The following is a 16311-nucleotide window of genomic DNA, read 5'->3' on the forward strand; positions in this document are numbered from 1 at the left end:
TGGATACAGCCCAATCTATGTCCTCATCAGAATCCAGCACAGAAAGACGAGAGGAGTATGAAGGGTTAGTGAGTGGCATCCACCGAACACAATGTCACAAAAGCACTCTACTTCTGGGGTAGGATCACCTTAAAGCAAGCAAAAGAAAACTGATTCTCACCTGCATCATTGCACCAATTATCAAAGTAACTTTTCTTGGTATCAGTCTGAAGGGAGGAAAAACCTGATGGTGAAGAAAGAAATGAAAACAAGTGGCCTTATGTTCTTGTCTCAAACCATTTCAGCCAAAGCTCAGTCTGGCAGTGTAAATCCTGAAAAACCAATCTTTAGACTCCTATTTTAAAGTGTTCACAGTGAAAAAAGCAATGGATCTGGAGTCAGAGGACCTTTGGGCCTTCCATTTCCTACTTTGTGACCTTTGGGCAAGTCATGTAGGGTAGTACATGAATAACTCTCTCTCTCTCTCTGGGCCTCAGTTTCCTCTTCTACAAAACAAAGGGGAACAGACTTGATAACTTCTAGGGTCTCTTTCAGCTCTAAATTTGTGATCCTATGATTTAATGCATATCAGTCCCCTTTACATAATCCATATTAAAAACCCCAAATGATCTACTCAGTGTTTGCCAAACTCAGCATCATTTGTCTCTGTAACTTTGCACAGGATGTCACATAAGGATATAATACACCCCTTCCTTTCATCTACCCATTAGAATTTTTGGCATTCTTAAAGGTATAACTTACATACCCCTTCCTCCAGAAAGTCTTCCCTGATGCTCCCAGCTGTCAGTGCCCTTTTTTCAAATGATCATGTCTATACCAATTTGTTTATGTGCTGTATGCATGCATTAGAATGTAAGTTCCTTGAGGGCAGAGGCTGGTTTTCATTTTGCTCATGTATCCCTAGTGCCTAGAGAAGCAGTGTGGGAGGAGTGGATAGAAGGCCAGCATCAGATTCTCGATCTGGGTTCATGTCCTCTCCCTGCCACATGTTGGCTGTGTGATCCCAGGGGCATGTTCTATGCCCCTAAGCTTGTCTCTAAAGCTATACATCACAGAAAAGATGCTGCTCTGAATTACCTAAAGGAATTTCCTCACTTGGAGTCTCCTCAGACACACTGATGAAATCATAGATCTGGACCAAAATGAAAAACAAAGACGCCAATGCCTACTGAAGTTCCTTGCACATAACAGACACTTACTAACTGATGGCTGGATTGGATGGATAATTAACAATTCCCCACACGTACCCCCAAAGCAAAAGGAAGGTAATCTTTGCAAAATCACCCTGTCAGAACAGCTGCACGTTCCCAAATTACTTTCATGCTTCAAAAGAGAATAATAACAATCTTTCACATATGCATAGTTGATAAATTACTTTGTATTTCTTTTTTTCACAACTTGTATTTACTTCTTTGTATATATGTATCCCCTAAATCAGGGACTTTTTCTCTTGTTTGTTCTCTCCCCCTGCTTTGTATCCTCTGGGTCCAGCACAGTGCGTGGCACATTGTAGGTTTAAAAAAACATATGTTGAATTGATCTGAACAAACTGATTTCACACTCGTTTTTGTTCACTCTCATTAATGAGCCAGGGCAGACAAACTGAGGTTTTCTTAGATCCTGGCTGGCCTATGACACTTGGGACAATTGCAATGCAATACAACCTCATTACATTCAGCTCCCACGTGACTCTCTGTTTTGTTCAGGCCAGTCTAGTATTGTACCTCTCACGTCTATAACCCATAATATACATTATATGTCATCATATATTATGCCACGTATGTACATATATTTATATACTATAACCTAAAATAATTTTCTCCCTTTTCTTGAATTCTTCCCAACGTTTCATACTGATATAATGTCTTAAAATTGTTTTATTTTTAAATCAAGTTCATATCTGCTGGTTTTGTTTGCTAAACTATGTTATATAAGCTCTTTGATGGTACTCTTTGGTTTCTATCTTTCTTTGTATTCAATTGAATAGCATTTAACTAGGTACCCACTAATATGCTAGGTGCTCAGGATACAGAGACAGAATGGGAAAAAAACCCATCTCTGCCCTTCAGAAAATTGCATTCTACATGAGGGAATATAACAAATATCTAAAGGGAAAAATATATGTGTGTTTATTTGGATAGGGAATAACAGTAGCAGCTAGGAGGTCCTGAAGAGGCTTCTGGAAAAAAGTGGCATCTATGCTGGGGCTTAGAGGAAGCCAGAGATTCTAGAAGTCAGAGTTAAGAAGGCAATACATTCTGAGCTTGAGAGAGAGTTCATGAAAAAGCCAGAAGCTAGAATGCCGATTTCTGTGACCAGCTGGCAAGTAGGACACAGAGTTTGTGAAGAAGATTAATAAACCTATAAAAAGTAAGCTGATGTGAGATTGTGAAAGACTTTAAATGCCAAGTGAAGAGACACAGACTGGACCTGGGATTTTATTGTAGAAGGAACTCTAAGATAAGGAAACTCTCTCTCCAAGAAAGGCCAGTACCTCTTAGTAATTTCTGAAGACAGCGGCCCATACTACCAAGACATTCAATGACTTTCCCAGGATCCCATAGTCAGTATGTGTCAAAGGAAAAACTTGAACTCAGGTTTTCACAAACTCAAGGATGGCTTTCTAAGCCACTACACCATACACTGCCTCTTACTAAACCAAGGGGTTTGTAATCTTTTGCAGAGATAATAGAGAATCCCTAAAAGTTCTTGAGCATTGATAAGCTCAGACATGATGTTGAATGAATGAATGTTGTAGAATCAGAGGATTTACCATTAGAAAAGACCTATCATCCATTTCAACTTCTCCTTTTACAAAGGAAACTGAGGGAAGGGAAGTGACTTGTACCAGATAACAGATAGCAGAGTTCAGAATTTGAATCCAGATTTTCTGATTCCAAATGGACAACTCTTCCTATTTGCTCTATGCTCTTCATAGAAGATATCTTTGTGGTAGAACATAATATTTTATATGAGAGTATTATTTATCAGGAGAAATGCATCCCATTCCACTAGAAATGGTTTCATCTGGAGAAGCAAACCAAATCAAATTATCTATCAAAAAAGTCCAGCAACACATCATGAGGCAGGGGAGAGAGAGCTGGGTGGGGAAGAGCCAGGCCACAAGTTCTAATCCTAGCCCTTCCACTAACTCACAGGCCAGCCTTGGCTTAATAATGTCCCCTCTTGGGGCTATGGTTTCTTTACCTATAAAAAGAGGGCTTTGGACTACATTCTCTCCAAAGTCCCTTTGGGCACCACATTTATGAATAATTCATCACCAGCTTCTGGATGACACTTGAGCCCTCCAGAAGATGCTACAGTAAACAATTAGAGGTGATTTCTTGGCCAATATCATTACAACCTAGAGCACCTGGGATATAAATGGGTATGCACAAGCTCCCTGGGGAGTTCCTCCTGAGTGTGAGCAGCTGCACAATCATTTTTACACAAACGCTTCTCTTCATCAGGGATGCTCAGTCCTTTCTGTTTCGAAAGGGCTACAGACATTTTTAAGGGGTTTAGTTTTGTTCTGCAGAGATCTAATGGAAGTGGGCAAAATCAGGTTTTCCCCCAACATCCATGTCTGCATCAACTCCACCCTTTTCTAGCTAGCAAATGCAACAGTGCCTGCCAGTCACAAGGTAGCATGTTCCTTAGGTCTAATTTGCCTGTGCTGAAAATTGCTAGAGTTGCTTACAATGTACTTCCTGCACTTGCTTAGGCTGTGGGCTTTTTATTTTTAAAAATCATTTATTAAGTGCCTGTGCATGGGAGGAACACATGATAATGTACTTATTTGAACATACTCCTTCCTCTCTAGAGCTTGATGTACTGTGGAGAGACACACTGAGAGGCAGTACATCCCTCAAGCCTAATGCTTCTTCCATTGGCTTTCTTTCTCCTAAATCAGCCTTATTGCTTGCTGGCTCCAGCTTCCTCTGGGGTCTGTTAAAAGTCCACATTTTACAAAATGGGCATTACCATGTACAAAGGACCATGCAAATGAGGAAATGATGATCATCTGTTTGCTTCATTTTTCTAAGCAGCTGCAATATTTTAAAAATCATAAAAATCTTAATCCGCTTGACTTTTATCTTAAGCCCATCCAAACAAGCCCTTGATGATGTGACAGCATGCCAAGTGTCACTCCTTACCTCAATTTGCTGTGGAGCAGAGTTGATTTTTTGCCCAACTTTATCAGTCACGGTTGCTGTCAGGCTAGTCTGCCCGATGGCTGCCCCATGGACTAGAAATGTGGCAGTATAGTCATCAAAAGCTTCGCCGAGGGCTCTGACATAGAGGAGATAGAGGATGAAATAGAGACCATTAAAACATATGAATTCTCTGTAGGGACACGGGGGGTTGGCATCACACTGATATCCCTCCTCCCTATCTGAATCTTGCTGAGTGTGTCCAGGTCCCATTTTCAGGAGCCAGTGCTAGACATAAAGCCAAAAGGATTCCAATATTTCAGGTGTCCATGAAGGAAACTCACTCTAATGTGACAATCTGGGATGCTGCTCGGAGTCTTAAGTCCATGAAGGAGAAGTACTTGGTCAGAAAAGGCTTCTTGGAGAAATCCAGCACTCGGACATATGCCTTGACACTTTTCCCAATCTCCACCTGCAATACATAATGGCTAAATTATTGATGCTTCCCATAGAAGGACTGCAATTTCCAAAGTGAAGAAAGTATAGACCTTGATAACATCCTGACTTCTCAAAGTAAACATGGAGTAATTTATAATACAGATTTATAAAGATAGAGAAGTTGCATAGAATACATAGTGCTCCCTGAACTGACTGACTCATGAATCAGGAAGACCTAGGTTTATTCATCTCCCCTCTCTGAATCCTGGGTCTTAATCCTGGATAAGTCACTTCACCTTTTAGTTGCCACCAGAAAGGAATTTCCTCATCCAAAGTTCCCTATACAAAAGAAATCAAAGATCTAGCAAAATATGAAAATCATCTAATGAAATCTTAGGTCATACAATAAAGCTTTATTAATTAGAGTTAATTAAAATATGTCAATTTAGACAATTTCCGTGGTGAAGAAAACATCATAAAGGGAAAAAAATCTTTGCAAGACTTTATATTCTAGTCAATGCAACAACTAGACAAGACTCAAGAGGACTGATGAAGTGTGTTCCCATTGCCAGACAGAGTGGTGAGATACTCCAGGTAGAGAAGGAAAAATTTATTTTTAGATATGGCAAGTATATGGATGCATTTTTTTTGGCTAAGCTTACTTGCTAAAAGGATTGTGTTTTTCCATTTTCTACTTGGTAGGGATAAGGGAGCTAGTAATAGTGGTGGCAAGAAAAGAAAAGAAAGACAGTAGGGTCAGCAAGCATTTCAAAATTCACTGAAGAGAACAGAAGGCAGTTCTGAAAGACACAAAGGCAAGTAGGACAGTTTTGAAAGTGATATGTTCAATATATCATATGCTTTGAAAAAACAAAATATCTGTAATAGATTCAACATTTCATGTATAATTATTTTTTCATTCTAGTTTATGTACAGAAATGTTCATTTTTAGAGGTGTTTGTTAAATTTAAAATGTTTAAAAGCTAAATAAAAGAATATATTCACTTGGAATTTGTAAGAATTCCCCTAAATTGTTCTGCCATACCCTTTAGTGTCCTGAAGTCTCAAAAGGAGCCAAGAGGATGAGAGGCAGTTTAAAAGACAAGGCTATATCAACAGGAACAAAGTGTACACATCTGGGAAATGCTCTGATTCCCTATACTTTGACCAAACAACATGTGGAATATACATGTAGAGAATTCTAGATCTTAAATGTTAGAAGGGATATTGATAAGCCATAATGAATTCTGAAGTACACATGGTGCAGAAATTCAAAACCATATTATAGAAAGATGAATTGAAGGAAGTAGAAATTGTCAGATTATGAAAGAGAAGATTTGAGAGTAGAGGGTGGGAAACTGGTTTAATCATTTAAAAATATAACTGAAAGACTGTGGGGGGAAAAAAGAAGCCCTGAGGTTAATGCGAAGAAGTTTTGGGGAGAGAGAAATTGGCTCACTATGAAGAAGACTTTTCTAACATGTAGAAGTGCCTCAAAATGAAATGAGCTATCTCAGTAGGGAGTAAGGTCCCTATTACTGAAGGCCTTTAAATAGGGATTGGATAACAACTTATTATAGAACAAATATACAAAAAGATAACTAAGATTAGTACATGGGTGATATAGACCAAATCAGGATTTGCAGATGGGATCCTTGAAAAGGAGTGCCATCTGAGGGTTTGAAATCAAAGAGGGAAATGCTGGGAAAAGTTGCATGTATGCCTTAGAGTTCATGGAAATATATTTTTAAAAATCCTAGGAAAAGATAAGTAAAATCCTATGGCCTAAGACTCTAAGAGGGAAGAAGGCCCAGGAAGAATTGGCAGAAGCTGGAATTTATCATGCCATAACCGCAAATGATTCTGCTAAACAAGAAAAAGGAGAGGTGTCTAGAGAGTCCATTGTGGCTATACAATGTGCTTAACTGGCAAGCTCAGATTTTCAAAGGAAACATATAAAGGATGGAAGCACGGTCAGGTAATTGAAGACATATACGACGAGTGGCACTTACATAGTTCTATAAGAATAAAGGCCAGAGTGGTTAAAGACTAGAATGAAATGAGCCTTCTGATAAATACTAAGGACAACAAAAGGACTTTTTTATCCATACTAGATGAAAGAGAAAGAACAAAGGAAGAATATTACTACCATTTGGAGTGGAAGGAAGGATGATAATAGAGTATGGATCATAGAATCCTGGATGCAGAGCTGGAAGAGAAATTAGAGGCCACTGTGTCCAATCATTTTATTTTATAGATGAGGAACTGGGATCTCAAAAGGTTAAGATTCTTCCCCAGGATATGGTCAGTGTTTGAGGTAGGATTTGAACCACTGGTTGTCCTGGGTGTTTTATTAAGAAAGGATCATAAGATTATACATTTAAAAACAGGAAAGGAGCTCAGGGGTCATCAAGTCCAACATCTCCATTTTATAGACAAGAAAACTAAGACTTAGAGGGGTTAAGTGACTTGCCCCCAGTCACGCAATGAATGAATGTCAAAAATGAGATTTGGACCCAGGCCAGTACCTTTCCACAGTATGATGCTGCCTTTCAAGAAGGAAGTCTTAATCAAATGTAATGTTATTTTTCTCAACCGATAAGAAAGATTTTCAGAAGAGGAAGAAAAGAAGAAAAGTGGCTGGTGAAGAATCAAAATTCAAAATAAATGAAAGAGTGAGGAGAGATAAGAATTACAGAAGTTCAGAAGACTGAGAAAGAGAAAACGTGTAGGTCATTTGGGTAGAGAAGGTTTCATGGAGAAGCAGCAGCAAATGAATAGTGCCAGGAAGCCTAAAAGGAAAACTTTTCAGGCTATGCAACATAGCAAACTTTTTGAGCAATCTAAAATTTTTCAAAAGTGCCCATTCATTTACAAACAACAAACAGTTTTTCTATATTTATTAAAGCAATCACCCTAAATAATTCTGCTGGATAGTTCTTTGTTGGCTTACTTCCAGCGCCTCTATGTACTTTCAGTGACAAAATTTCATTCTTCTAAAAATATTCCATAGTTCAGGGTTTGTGCTAATTCAGTCCATATTATTATGGTTTATGCTATCACCATTAAAATTTCACCGAGAACCAACAATGCACTAGTCCCAGGGGAAAATAACCAGCCAAGTTCCCTGACCAGCTGGCTTTCAATTTAAATAAACTACTAGACATAAATTCTCACTCAAGGCTAATAGGAGGGAGAACTGTACAGAATTCACAGCAAAATATATCGTCAATAGAAATGAATAATTCTGACATAAAACCATTTATTTGCATCAGTTGAAAGAGTGAAGATAAAAAGAGTGCTTGGAGCCCACTTTCACTGCCAGGCAATTAAACAATCAATGAATTAATAAGCATTTATTAAATGCCTAATGTGTGTCCAGCTCTATGGTGGGTGCTGTGGATACAAAAGCAAAAATCAAACAGCCCTTTTCCTGAAAGCATCTCACATTCCACTGGGGGAGAAAATATGTCATTATACAAGAATACACAAGATAAATACAAGCTAATTTGGTGGTGGAAGGCACTAGCACCTGTTTGGGAAGGAGGGAATCAAGATATGTAGAAGATAGCTCTTAAGTTGAACTTTGATGGAAATTAGGGATCTTAAGAGGCAGAAATGAAAAGGTGGGGCATTGTAGGCATGAGGAATAGCCTATGCAAAGGCATGGAGTAAGAGATGGAGCACCATGCATTCTTAGAACAGCAAAAAGTCAATTTAGCCAGATTGTAGATTGCATTAAAGGGAGTAATACATAATAATGCTGGAAAGATTGGTGAGAGTTAGGGCACATAAGGCATTAAATGGATATCAGAGGAGTTTGTCTTTTATCCTAGAGGCTATAGGGAGCTGCTAGACTTTACTGTGTAGTATGACAAGATCATACATGTACTTTGGTAAAATCACTAATGATAGCTATGTGAAGGATGGATTGAAGAGTGAAGACTTGAGATGGGGAGCCTAATTGATAGCTCATTGCAATTATCCAAGAGAAGGTGGTAATAAGGGTAGTAGCCACATGATTAGAGAGAAAGGAATGGATATGAGGTGCTGGGGTGGTCAAATAAACAAGACTGGACAACTGAGTAGACCTATGGAGTCCAGGATGGGGAGACATGGATAACTCCAACTTTGAGGGTTTGGGTAACTAGAAAGATAGCGGTAGCTTGGACAGAAATAGAGAAGTAAGAAAGTGGGTTGGGTTTGGGATAAAAAGACTATTGAGTTTAGCTTTGGAAATCTTGAATTTGAGAAGCTTACAGAGTATTCCATTTGAAATATCCAATAGGCAATTGGAGATGCTTGACTATAGCTCAAAAGAGAGATGAGGGCGGTATATACATCTGGGATTTGTCTACACTGAGAGGATAATCAGACCCATGGGAACTGATGAGGAGTTGAGGAATGAGAAAAGAAATGGAGGTAATAAGGGTAAACAGCATTTTCTAGAGCTTGGCTATAAAAGAAAGGGAAGATGCAGGATAATAACCTGAGGGTCTAGTAGAGTCTGGTGAAGGTTTTATTTTTTAAAGGATGGGAGAAACTTGGATATTTTTAAAAGGCAGTATGAAAGAAATGATAGGGATTTAAGATTTAAAAAATTGAAGATTAAAAAGAAGGAGATGATTAAGTGGGCAATTTACTGAAGAAGATGAGAGGGAATGTGATTAAAAGAACATGTAGAAGGACTGGCCTGGGCAGGGAGAAGGGACAAGTCATTATCAGAGACTGGTAGAAAGAAAGAGAGGGTTGGGATGATGTCAGATTGTGAAAGTTGAAGAGTCTATTTTAACCCTTATAGGAGTCCACATATTAGAGAGGGGTTGGTCTGGGTAAGAAGAAGGGCCACCTTTTCATGGAATTCCTGATGAAATATGTCAAAGGGTTCTGAGACACAGAGATGGGGAGGATAACCTCTCCCAGTTATGAGGCTTGCAATTTTCCCAATTTAAATAAGAATAATTCTTACAGAGAATAATGAAAAGCCTTCTTCCAGTAGAAGAAATGAATTAAATCTTAATTAAATACTTGCTGAACTGAAATGAAAAATTCATGGATTCAAATTTTTAAAAAGAGAATAAAATAGGGGGCAGCTGGGTAGCTTAGTGGATTGAGAGCCAGGCCTAGAGACAGGAGGTCCTAGGTTCAAATCTGGCCTCAGACACTTCCCAGCTATGTGACCCTGGGCAAGTCACTTGACCCCCATTGCCTACCCTTACCACTCTTCTGCCTTGGAGTCAATACTGACTCCAAGACAGAAGGTAAGGGTTTAAAAGAGAGAATAAAATACAATAAAATTAAGTGCTGGCACAGCTATGGTAAAACAGGCATGCTAATATACTGCTTGTGAAGTTGTGAATTGGATCAACCTTTTGAAATATAGAAATTTTATTTTTCCTCCCCCAATTCCTGCCAAAATTACAATACTATTCATACTCATTGACCTAGTGGTCCCACAACTAGAACAATAACCAAAGGAGGTTATTAGCAGAAAAAAAAGACTCATCAGTTCAAAAATATTTAGTAATAACAAAAAACTGGAGGCAAACTACATTGTCCAGTGATTAGGAATTAATTGAAATTATTCCATATGAATATTATGGAATAATTATTGTACTATAGACAACAAGGAAAATGAAGATTTCAAAGAAATATGGCATCACTTGTATGCAGTGAATCAAAGGGAATAAATCAGAACCAAAAACCAATATACACAGACTACAACTATGTAATTAAAGGCAATAATAACAGCCATAAGTCTGTGTCAAATACCCAGAAAAGGAGGTCAAAAAAGGTCACAAAAACAAGTAAGATGATGTGGTCCCTACAGTATTAAAGGCAATATACACAGTTCTTCTTTGGGTTTACCAACCAACAAATAAAGAGGTTCATGGAAACATGTACAGTCATTACAATCTCTCTTCTTTTGTTTCCATTTCACTAATTAATTTTTCTTACTTTCCTTTTGCCCTTATATACATAGTGGGATGTTTGTATTTTTCAAGTTGTTTCAAGTTTTGTTTTTTTAAAGAGAGAGGTATTTTGAGTGTTTTTCCTAAAATATATTAAGTCTTTGAAAGAGGATACAATACCATAAGCATGAAACCACAAACCTTGTCAACCACTCGGACATATAGTTCCTGAATATCCGATACAAAGATTTCAGCTTTCGCAGGTGCTGGAAACACCAGACACAAGTCGTGAATCATGACTGTTAAAATTCCAGGGAATAGCGGATACACCTGAAATGCCAGGAAAAAAAAACTTATTTTAACAATATTGCAAGGCTTCCTCCTTCTCCAATTCAATCCTTTCCCTCTTCTAGCAAGAACTCATGATACCTCACTGATCAGGGCTTCCTCATCCAGCTCAGTCTACTCAGCCAAATTTTGAATTTGATTCTGAAACCATGGAGAAGACAAAGCCTAACTTGGACGTCACTCTGTCCTCCATCTTCCCTAACACAAGAGAATCCAGATCTTGGAAACTTCAGATGAAAAGGACTATTAAGCAGGGTTAGCCCTAAATGGCATCATGATAATTATCGTAGAGGAACATCATAATTATAGCTAACATTTATATGAAAGTTAGGTGGCACCATAATGCACAGAGTGCTAAACCCGAAGTAAAGAAAACCCAAATTCAAATCCAGTCTCAGACACTTACTAGCTGTGTGAACCTGGGCAAATCACTTAACCTCTACTGCAATTCCCTCAACTGTAAAATGGGTATAACAACACCACCTTCTTTGCAAGGTTATTGTAAAGATCAGGTAATAATATTTGTTAAACTCTTAGCACAATGCCTAACACACAAAAGACATTACATAAATGTTCATTCTCTTCCTCCATCTTTCCCCTTTTATGGATTACAAAATATATGTATGTATGTATGTATGAATATATGTTTTTGTTGTTCAATCATCTTATTTATATCTGACTTTTCATGACCCCACTTTGGAATTTTCTTGGAAAAAAGTATTGGAATGGTTTGCCATTTCCTGTTCTAGCTCATTTTACAGATGGGGAAATTGAGGCAAACAGGGTTAAATGACTTGCCATGGGTCACGCAGCTAGTAAATGTATGAGGGCAAATTGAACTCAGGTTTTCCTGACTCCTGGCCCAGGGCTCTATCTACTGCACCACCTAGCCACCTAGGATACACACATATATGCCTGCATTTATATAATACATGGATATATACAAACATACTTTTAGCAATAATGAAAAGTAGGTGCTCTTATCCCGATTTTATAGATGGAGAAATTAAGGCTGAAAAAAGTTGTGATGTGTAGTGTCACACAGATATTAAGTATCTGAGGCTGTATTTGAACTTGGGCCTTTCTGAGTCCAAATTTGATACTCTAACCATTAACAGCAGTGGTAGTGCTCATCCATGATTCACACTTTACATTTTACAAAGCCAAATGTTAAGTACAGTAATGTTATCTCATTTTATCCTCATAATAACCCTGTGAGGGAAGGAGCATAAATAATGTTATACCTATTTTATAGATGAGAAAACTTAAGCTTAGAGAGAAAACAGGAATGGGATCCTGAAAGGTGAGGCAGTAAGCTTTGTTGGGAGAAGTAGAAGTGAGAGCATGGTGAGTATTGCAAGGAGTCTCTCTGTATGGCTGAAAGACAACAGGGGCATGAATTGGATTAGACTGGAAGAGATCATGTAAAATGAGGATGAAAAGAATGTCCATGACAAGCCCCAACTACTTCGCCATTTTCTGATGGGTTGGCCTTGGAACTAAAGTTAGCCTAGAGCTAAAACCAAGGGTCTCTGGCCACACTAGGCAGCTTTCATAGCCTTTAGAGCTTTCTCCATTGAGTTTCCTCAAGATGGAAATATATAAGCCCCAATGAAGAAGCCATTGCTTCTCCTCATGCCCCTTTCCCCCACTCAGGGTCCATTCATTTCTCCAAGTACTTTTCAATGTTCTCTAATGAATGAAATAAAGAATAGATTCAAGTTTCCTTCTATTCACATTGGAATTACAACCTCAGAGGCCACAGAGTTCTGGCTGATGAATTCTGCACCACTTACTTACCTGCAAACTCTTGCTCTCACCACCTATGAGATTAGTCACCTAGCACCCTGTAGATGACTTTGTCTGACTCCCACACACCTTTGGAAAAATAGGTGCCATGTAATCCATGACCTTGATTGTCAAAGGTGTCATACTAACTCATACCAACCATATATACCTTTTCTATTATGAAATGACAATAACATCTAAAATTATAGTTATTTTAGAACTGAAAGGGACCTTGGCTATTATCTCCTCCAACCCACTGAAAATTTTAATATCTTGTTTTTATATCACCTTCATTTTGTAATGTCACCCTCTTCTTCCTTGATCAAAGAGGCTTCACTCATGATGAAGAATGAAATAGGAAAAATTTCACTCTGGCCATTAATCAGTACACGAACCAAGTCTGATGTTATATACATTGTTCCCCTCCCATAATACCCCACCTCTGCAAATAGAAGTGAAAGGAGTATTCTCACATCTCTTCTTTGGGATCAAGCTTGGCTATGATATTGTCTGACTAATTTTGAAAGATGGGAAAACTAAAGTGCCTTGTTCAAAGTTTAGGAATCCAATGGGTGGAAGATCATCTAGTCCAATCTCCACTTGAAACATGAATCTCTTCTATAACATTCTTGAAAAGTAGTTATCCAGCCTCTACTGATAGAGCTCCAGTGATAGGCAATCCTCTCCATTTCTGGATAAGTCTCATTGTTGGGAAAGTTTCCATTATAACTAGCCAAAGTCTACCTTCTTGCAGCTGCTACCCATTGAATCAGGCTCTTCTTTCTAGGTCAAGCTCTTCTTCCCTAGTCTTTGAAATAATTGCATAACTACTAAGTGACCAAATCAACATCAGAATATAAATCTTTGAATTCATAATCCACCACTTTCTCATTTCCATGTTCTCTCCAAGTGACCCCTTTGTCTTGGAGAGTATAAAAGAAGTCATTCCAGGTGTCCAAAAAATGGACTAGCTGACCTCTAGATCTGTGACTTTACAAGTTGAGATTTCTTGACAGGCAAATCCCAGTGCTCTTGACACCATGTATGACTTCCTTTGAGAGAGCAGCACATTATCTTCTGAGGGCTTCCTTTTCACCTTAAGGCCCTGACTTAAACAGCTGCCTCCTGTAACCAGACAGCTCCCTGTCACTCTGGAGAAGAGATCCTCAATGGAAGGTCAGTAGGCTGAGAGAACAGCAGGAAGTGATTTTAAAAAATGTGCCAATAATGGAAAGATCCAGTGTCAACAGTCAATCTAAGGTATTAGCAAGGCCACCCGACAAGATGAAAGTAAGTGCAGTTGATTCAGTAATGCAGCTGGGTGGATGATGCTTGAATCATTTCACATAATGGTTTAAAATATATGAGGAAAGGTCCCCTATTGCATATCACAAGAAATAATGAGGTCCCTGTAATGTGAGCCCTCACCACAGTAACCTAATATTAAATACAGACTAAGAGGCTGGGCTCACATACCATTAGGTTTCTGAATTGTCCAAAGGAAATCCGCTAGGGCCTATTATATTTCCAAAAGAAAATTTCTTTAAAAGAATTACCAAAAAAAAAAAAGAAAAAAAAGAAAAAAGACCGAGTGCTTTCTCTGAAAAGATAATTTGAGAACCCAATTCCTGAGACATTGCAAAAGCTGCCACATCACTAAGCCAGTCAGATGCCAGGATGCTCATTGGAACATGCTGAAATTACACAAGATATACAAGTGTGTTAAAATGCCGACAGGTCCATGTGGGAGAAGGATTGAAGGTGCTCATTTTCAGGGGAGCAGCTATGTAAACTTTAAATGGAGACACAAAATGAAAAACACAAGGAAATGTTTCTTCTTCTAGATGGTGCAGCAATTTCTCAGCAAAGGGATTTCAAATCAGCTTTCTGCAAGCAGTAGCAACAAGATGGGTGTTTGATGCTCATTCATTTTTTTTCTAATTTACAGTAGAATTTTAATCTTGGGGAAAAAAGTCATCATTCTGAATGAATTCTAATTTCTAAGTGTTGAAGGTGCCACCTGAGAATGTCTGTGAAGACTAAGCCTGAGGGAAAATCCTGTCATCTCTTCATAGAAGATGCATGTATTATTGCTGTTTAATAATGCTGCATCCAATAGGCAAAGTGAAGTGTGGAGTTGAGGAGATGCTCTGAGATGCTGATTAAAACAGAGATAGTGAGTCAATCATTCCTGCTCCAACCCCAATGCCTTCACCCCATTATTTGGGTTCTACCTGAATTACCTCAGCTTCCATTTCCCTGTCAGTGAGTAACACTTCCTACTTGCCCCTTGCTAGTCAGCATTTGTAGATGAACTGTGAAGTCCCAGTTTCTTCACCTACAAAAAATTTTAAATGTCATTGAAACAATCAGCTTGCATTTTCTATATTATTGCTGAACTCCTTCGGTGTTCTTATAAATCTTGCATGATGGCACCAGAGCTTCAGTGCAGATAAAAGTCTAGCTCTGACGTCACTACTTAGCAGTCTTCAGAAGTCTGTGGGGGATAATACCAGGCACAGCTTCTGCATTTTCTAGTCCGGTGGGCAATCTACCGCCTGGAGCTCACAGTGCTATGTTTATATGAAAATAACCCAGAATCTGAAAGGTCTTGGCATTGGTATGAACAATAGCTCATCCAACACCCTCAGAAATGCTGAGGAGGTTTCTGTGGGTGGGTGCTAAGATTAAAGATAAGTTATTAAGCATAATTACTCAATAATTACACAATTCTCAGCTTCCAAGGCTTTTTTCTTAATTAAAAATAACACCATCACTGGAAAGAACTCCATTTTGGAAAGAAAACTTAGTCTTGAATCAGCTATAAATTTCTTTCAGCAAACTGACAATAGGGAGAGGGGCTGAGCCTGTGATTTCATTAGCATAGGGAGCTTTTGACCAACACTGGTTGGTACTTTCTCAGCAAAATCTAGGCTTCAAAAATTTGCTAGAGTGCTGATTGGTTAAGTGCTTTCCAAGATTCTAATAAATTAGGAAAAAATGGGTCAGAGGCAGGTCTTCTTGAGACCAGCTCTCTAGCCAATATGCTATGTTTTCTTTGACAAAATAACAAGGATGCTGATGCTGATGACAACAATGACAAGGAAGGTAATCTCAGATACCAACCATGGCACAGTGGGAAAACCACTGGACTGAGAATCGGGAAACTTGCATTCAAATCCTAGCTCTGCCATCAACTAGACCTTCCCTGGCAGTTAGGTGGCATGATGGATAGAGCTTTAGGTTTGGAGTCAAGAAGACCTGAATTCAAATTCTGCCTCAGACACTTATTTGTGTGTGACTCTGAGCAAGTCATCTAACTCTTATTGGTCTCAGTTTCCTTAAAATGAGTTGAAGAAGGGAATGGCAAACCACTCCAGTATCCTTGCCAAAAAAAACAAAAACAAATAAGGTCACAAAAAGTCAGACATGACTGAATAAGGACAAGGCACAGATTTTATTTGTGACCTTGAATTCTGCCTCATTAGACCTAAATTTTCCCCCGTGGGTTGCTTCCACTTTAAATGTTCAAAGATTCTTGTCCAGTTCTGACATCCCATCTTCTAGGTGTCTTCCCATGACATTCTATATTATAAGGCAGAAGTGTCAAACTCACAGTAGTGAGTCATTTTACTCCAGGAGTACCAAAACAGATTAAAATGCATTTGGGA

General features: G+C 38.6%; 1 protein-coding gene across 1 annotated transcript in view; it reads right to left on the reverse strand.

Annotated features, from left to right (window-relative positions):
- Positions 1–16311, reverse strand: part of NUP210 (nucleoporin 210) — a 168472-nt gene that overhangs the window by 41716 nt on the left and 110445 nt on the right. The window contains exons 19-22 of the mRNA XM_044676266.1: positions 10706–10834; positions 4499–4626; positions 4158–4293; positions 161–223 (exon numbers count right to left, since the gene is read on the reverse strand). Of these exons, the coding sequence (XP_044532201.1) occupies positions 161–223; positions 4158–4293; positions 4499–4626; positions 10706–10834 (456 nt within the window). The remainder of the gene's footprint in view (positions 1–160; positions 224–4157; positions 4294–4498; positions 4627–10705; positions 10835–16311) is intronic.

This window comes from Gracilinanus agilis, chromosome 1, assembly GCF_016433145.1.
Source record: "Gracilinanus agilis isolate LMUSP501 chromosome 1, AgileGrace, whole genome shotgun sequence".
Taxonomy (NCBI): domain Eukaryota; kingdom Metazoa; phylum Chordata; class Mammalia; order Didelphimorphia; family Didelphidae; genus Gracilinanus; species Gracilinanus agilis.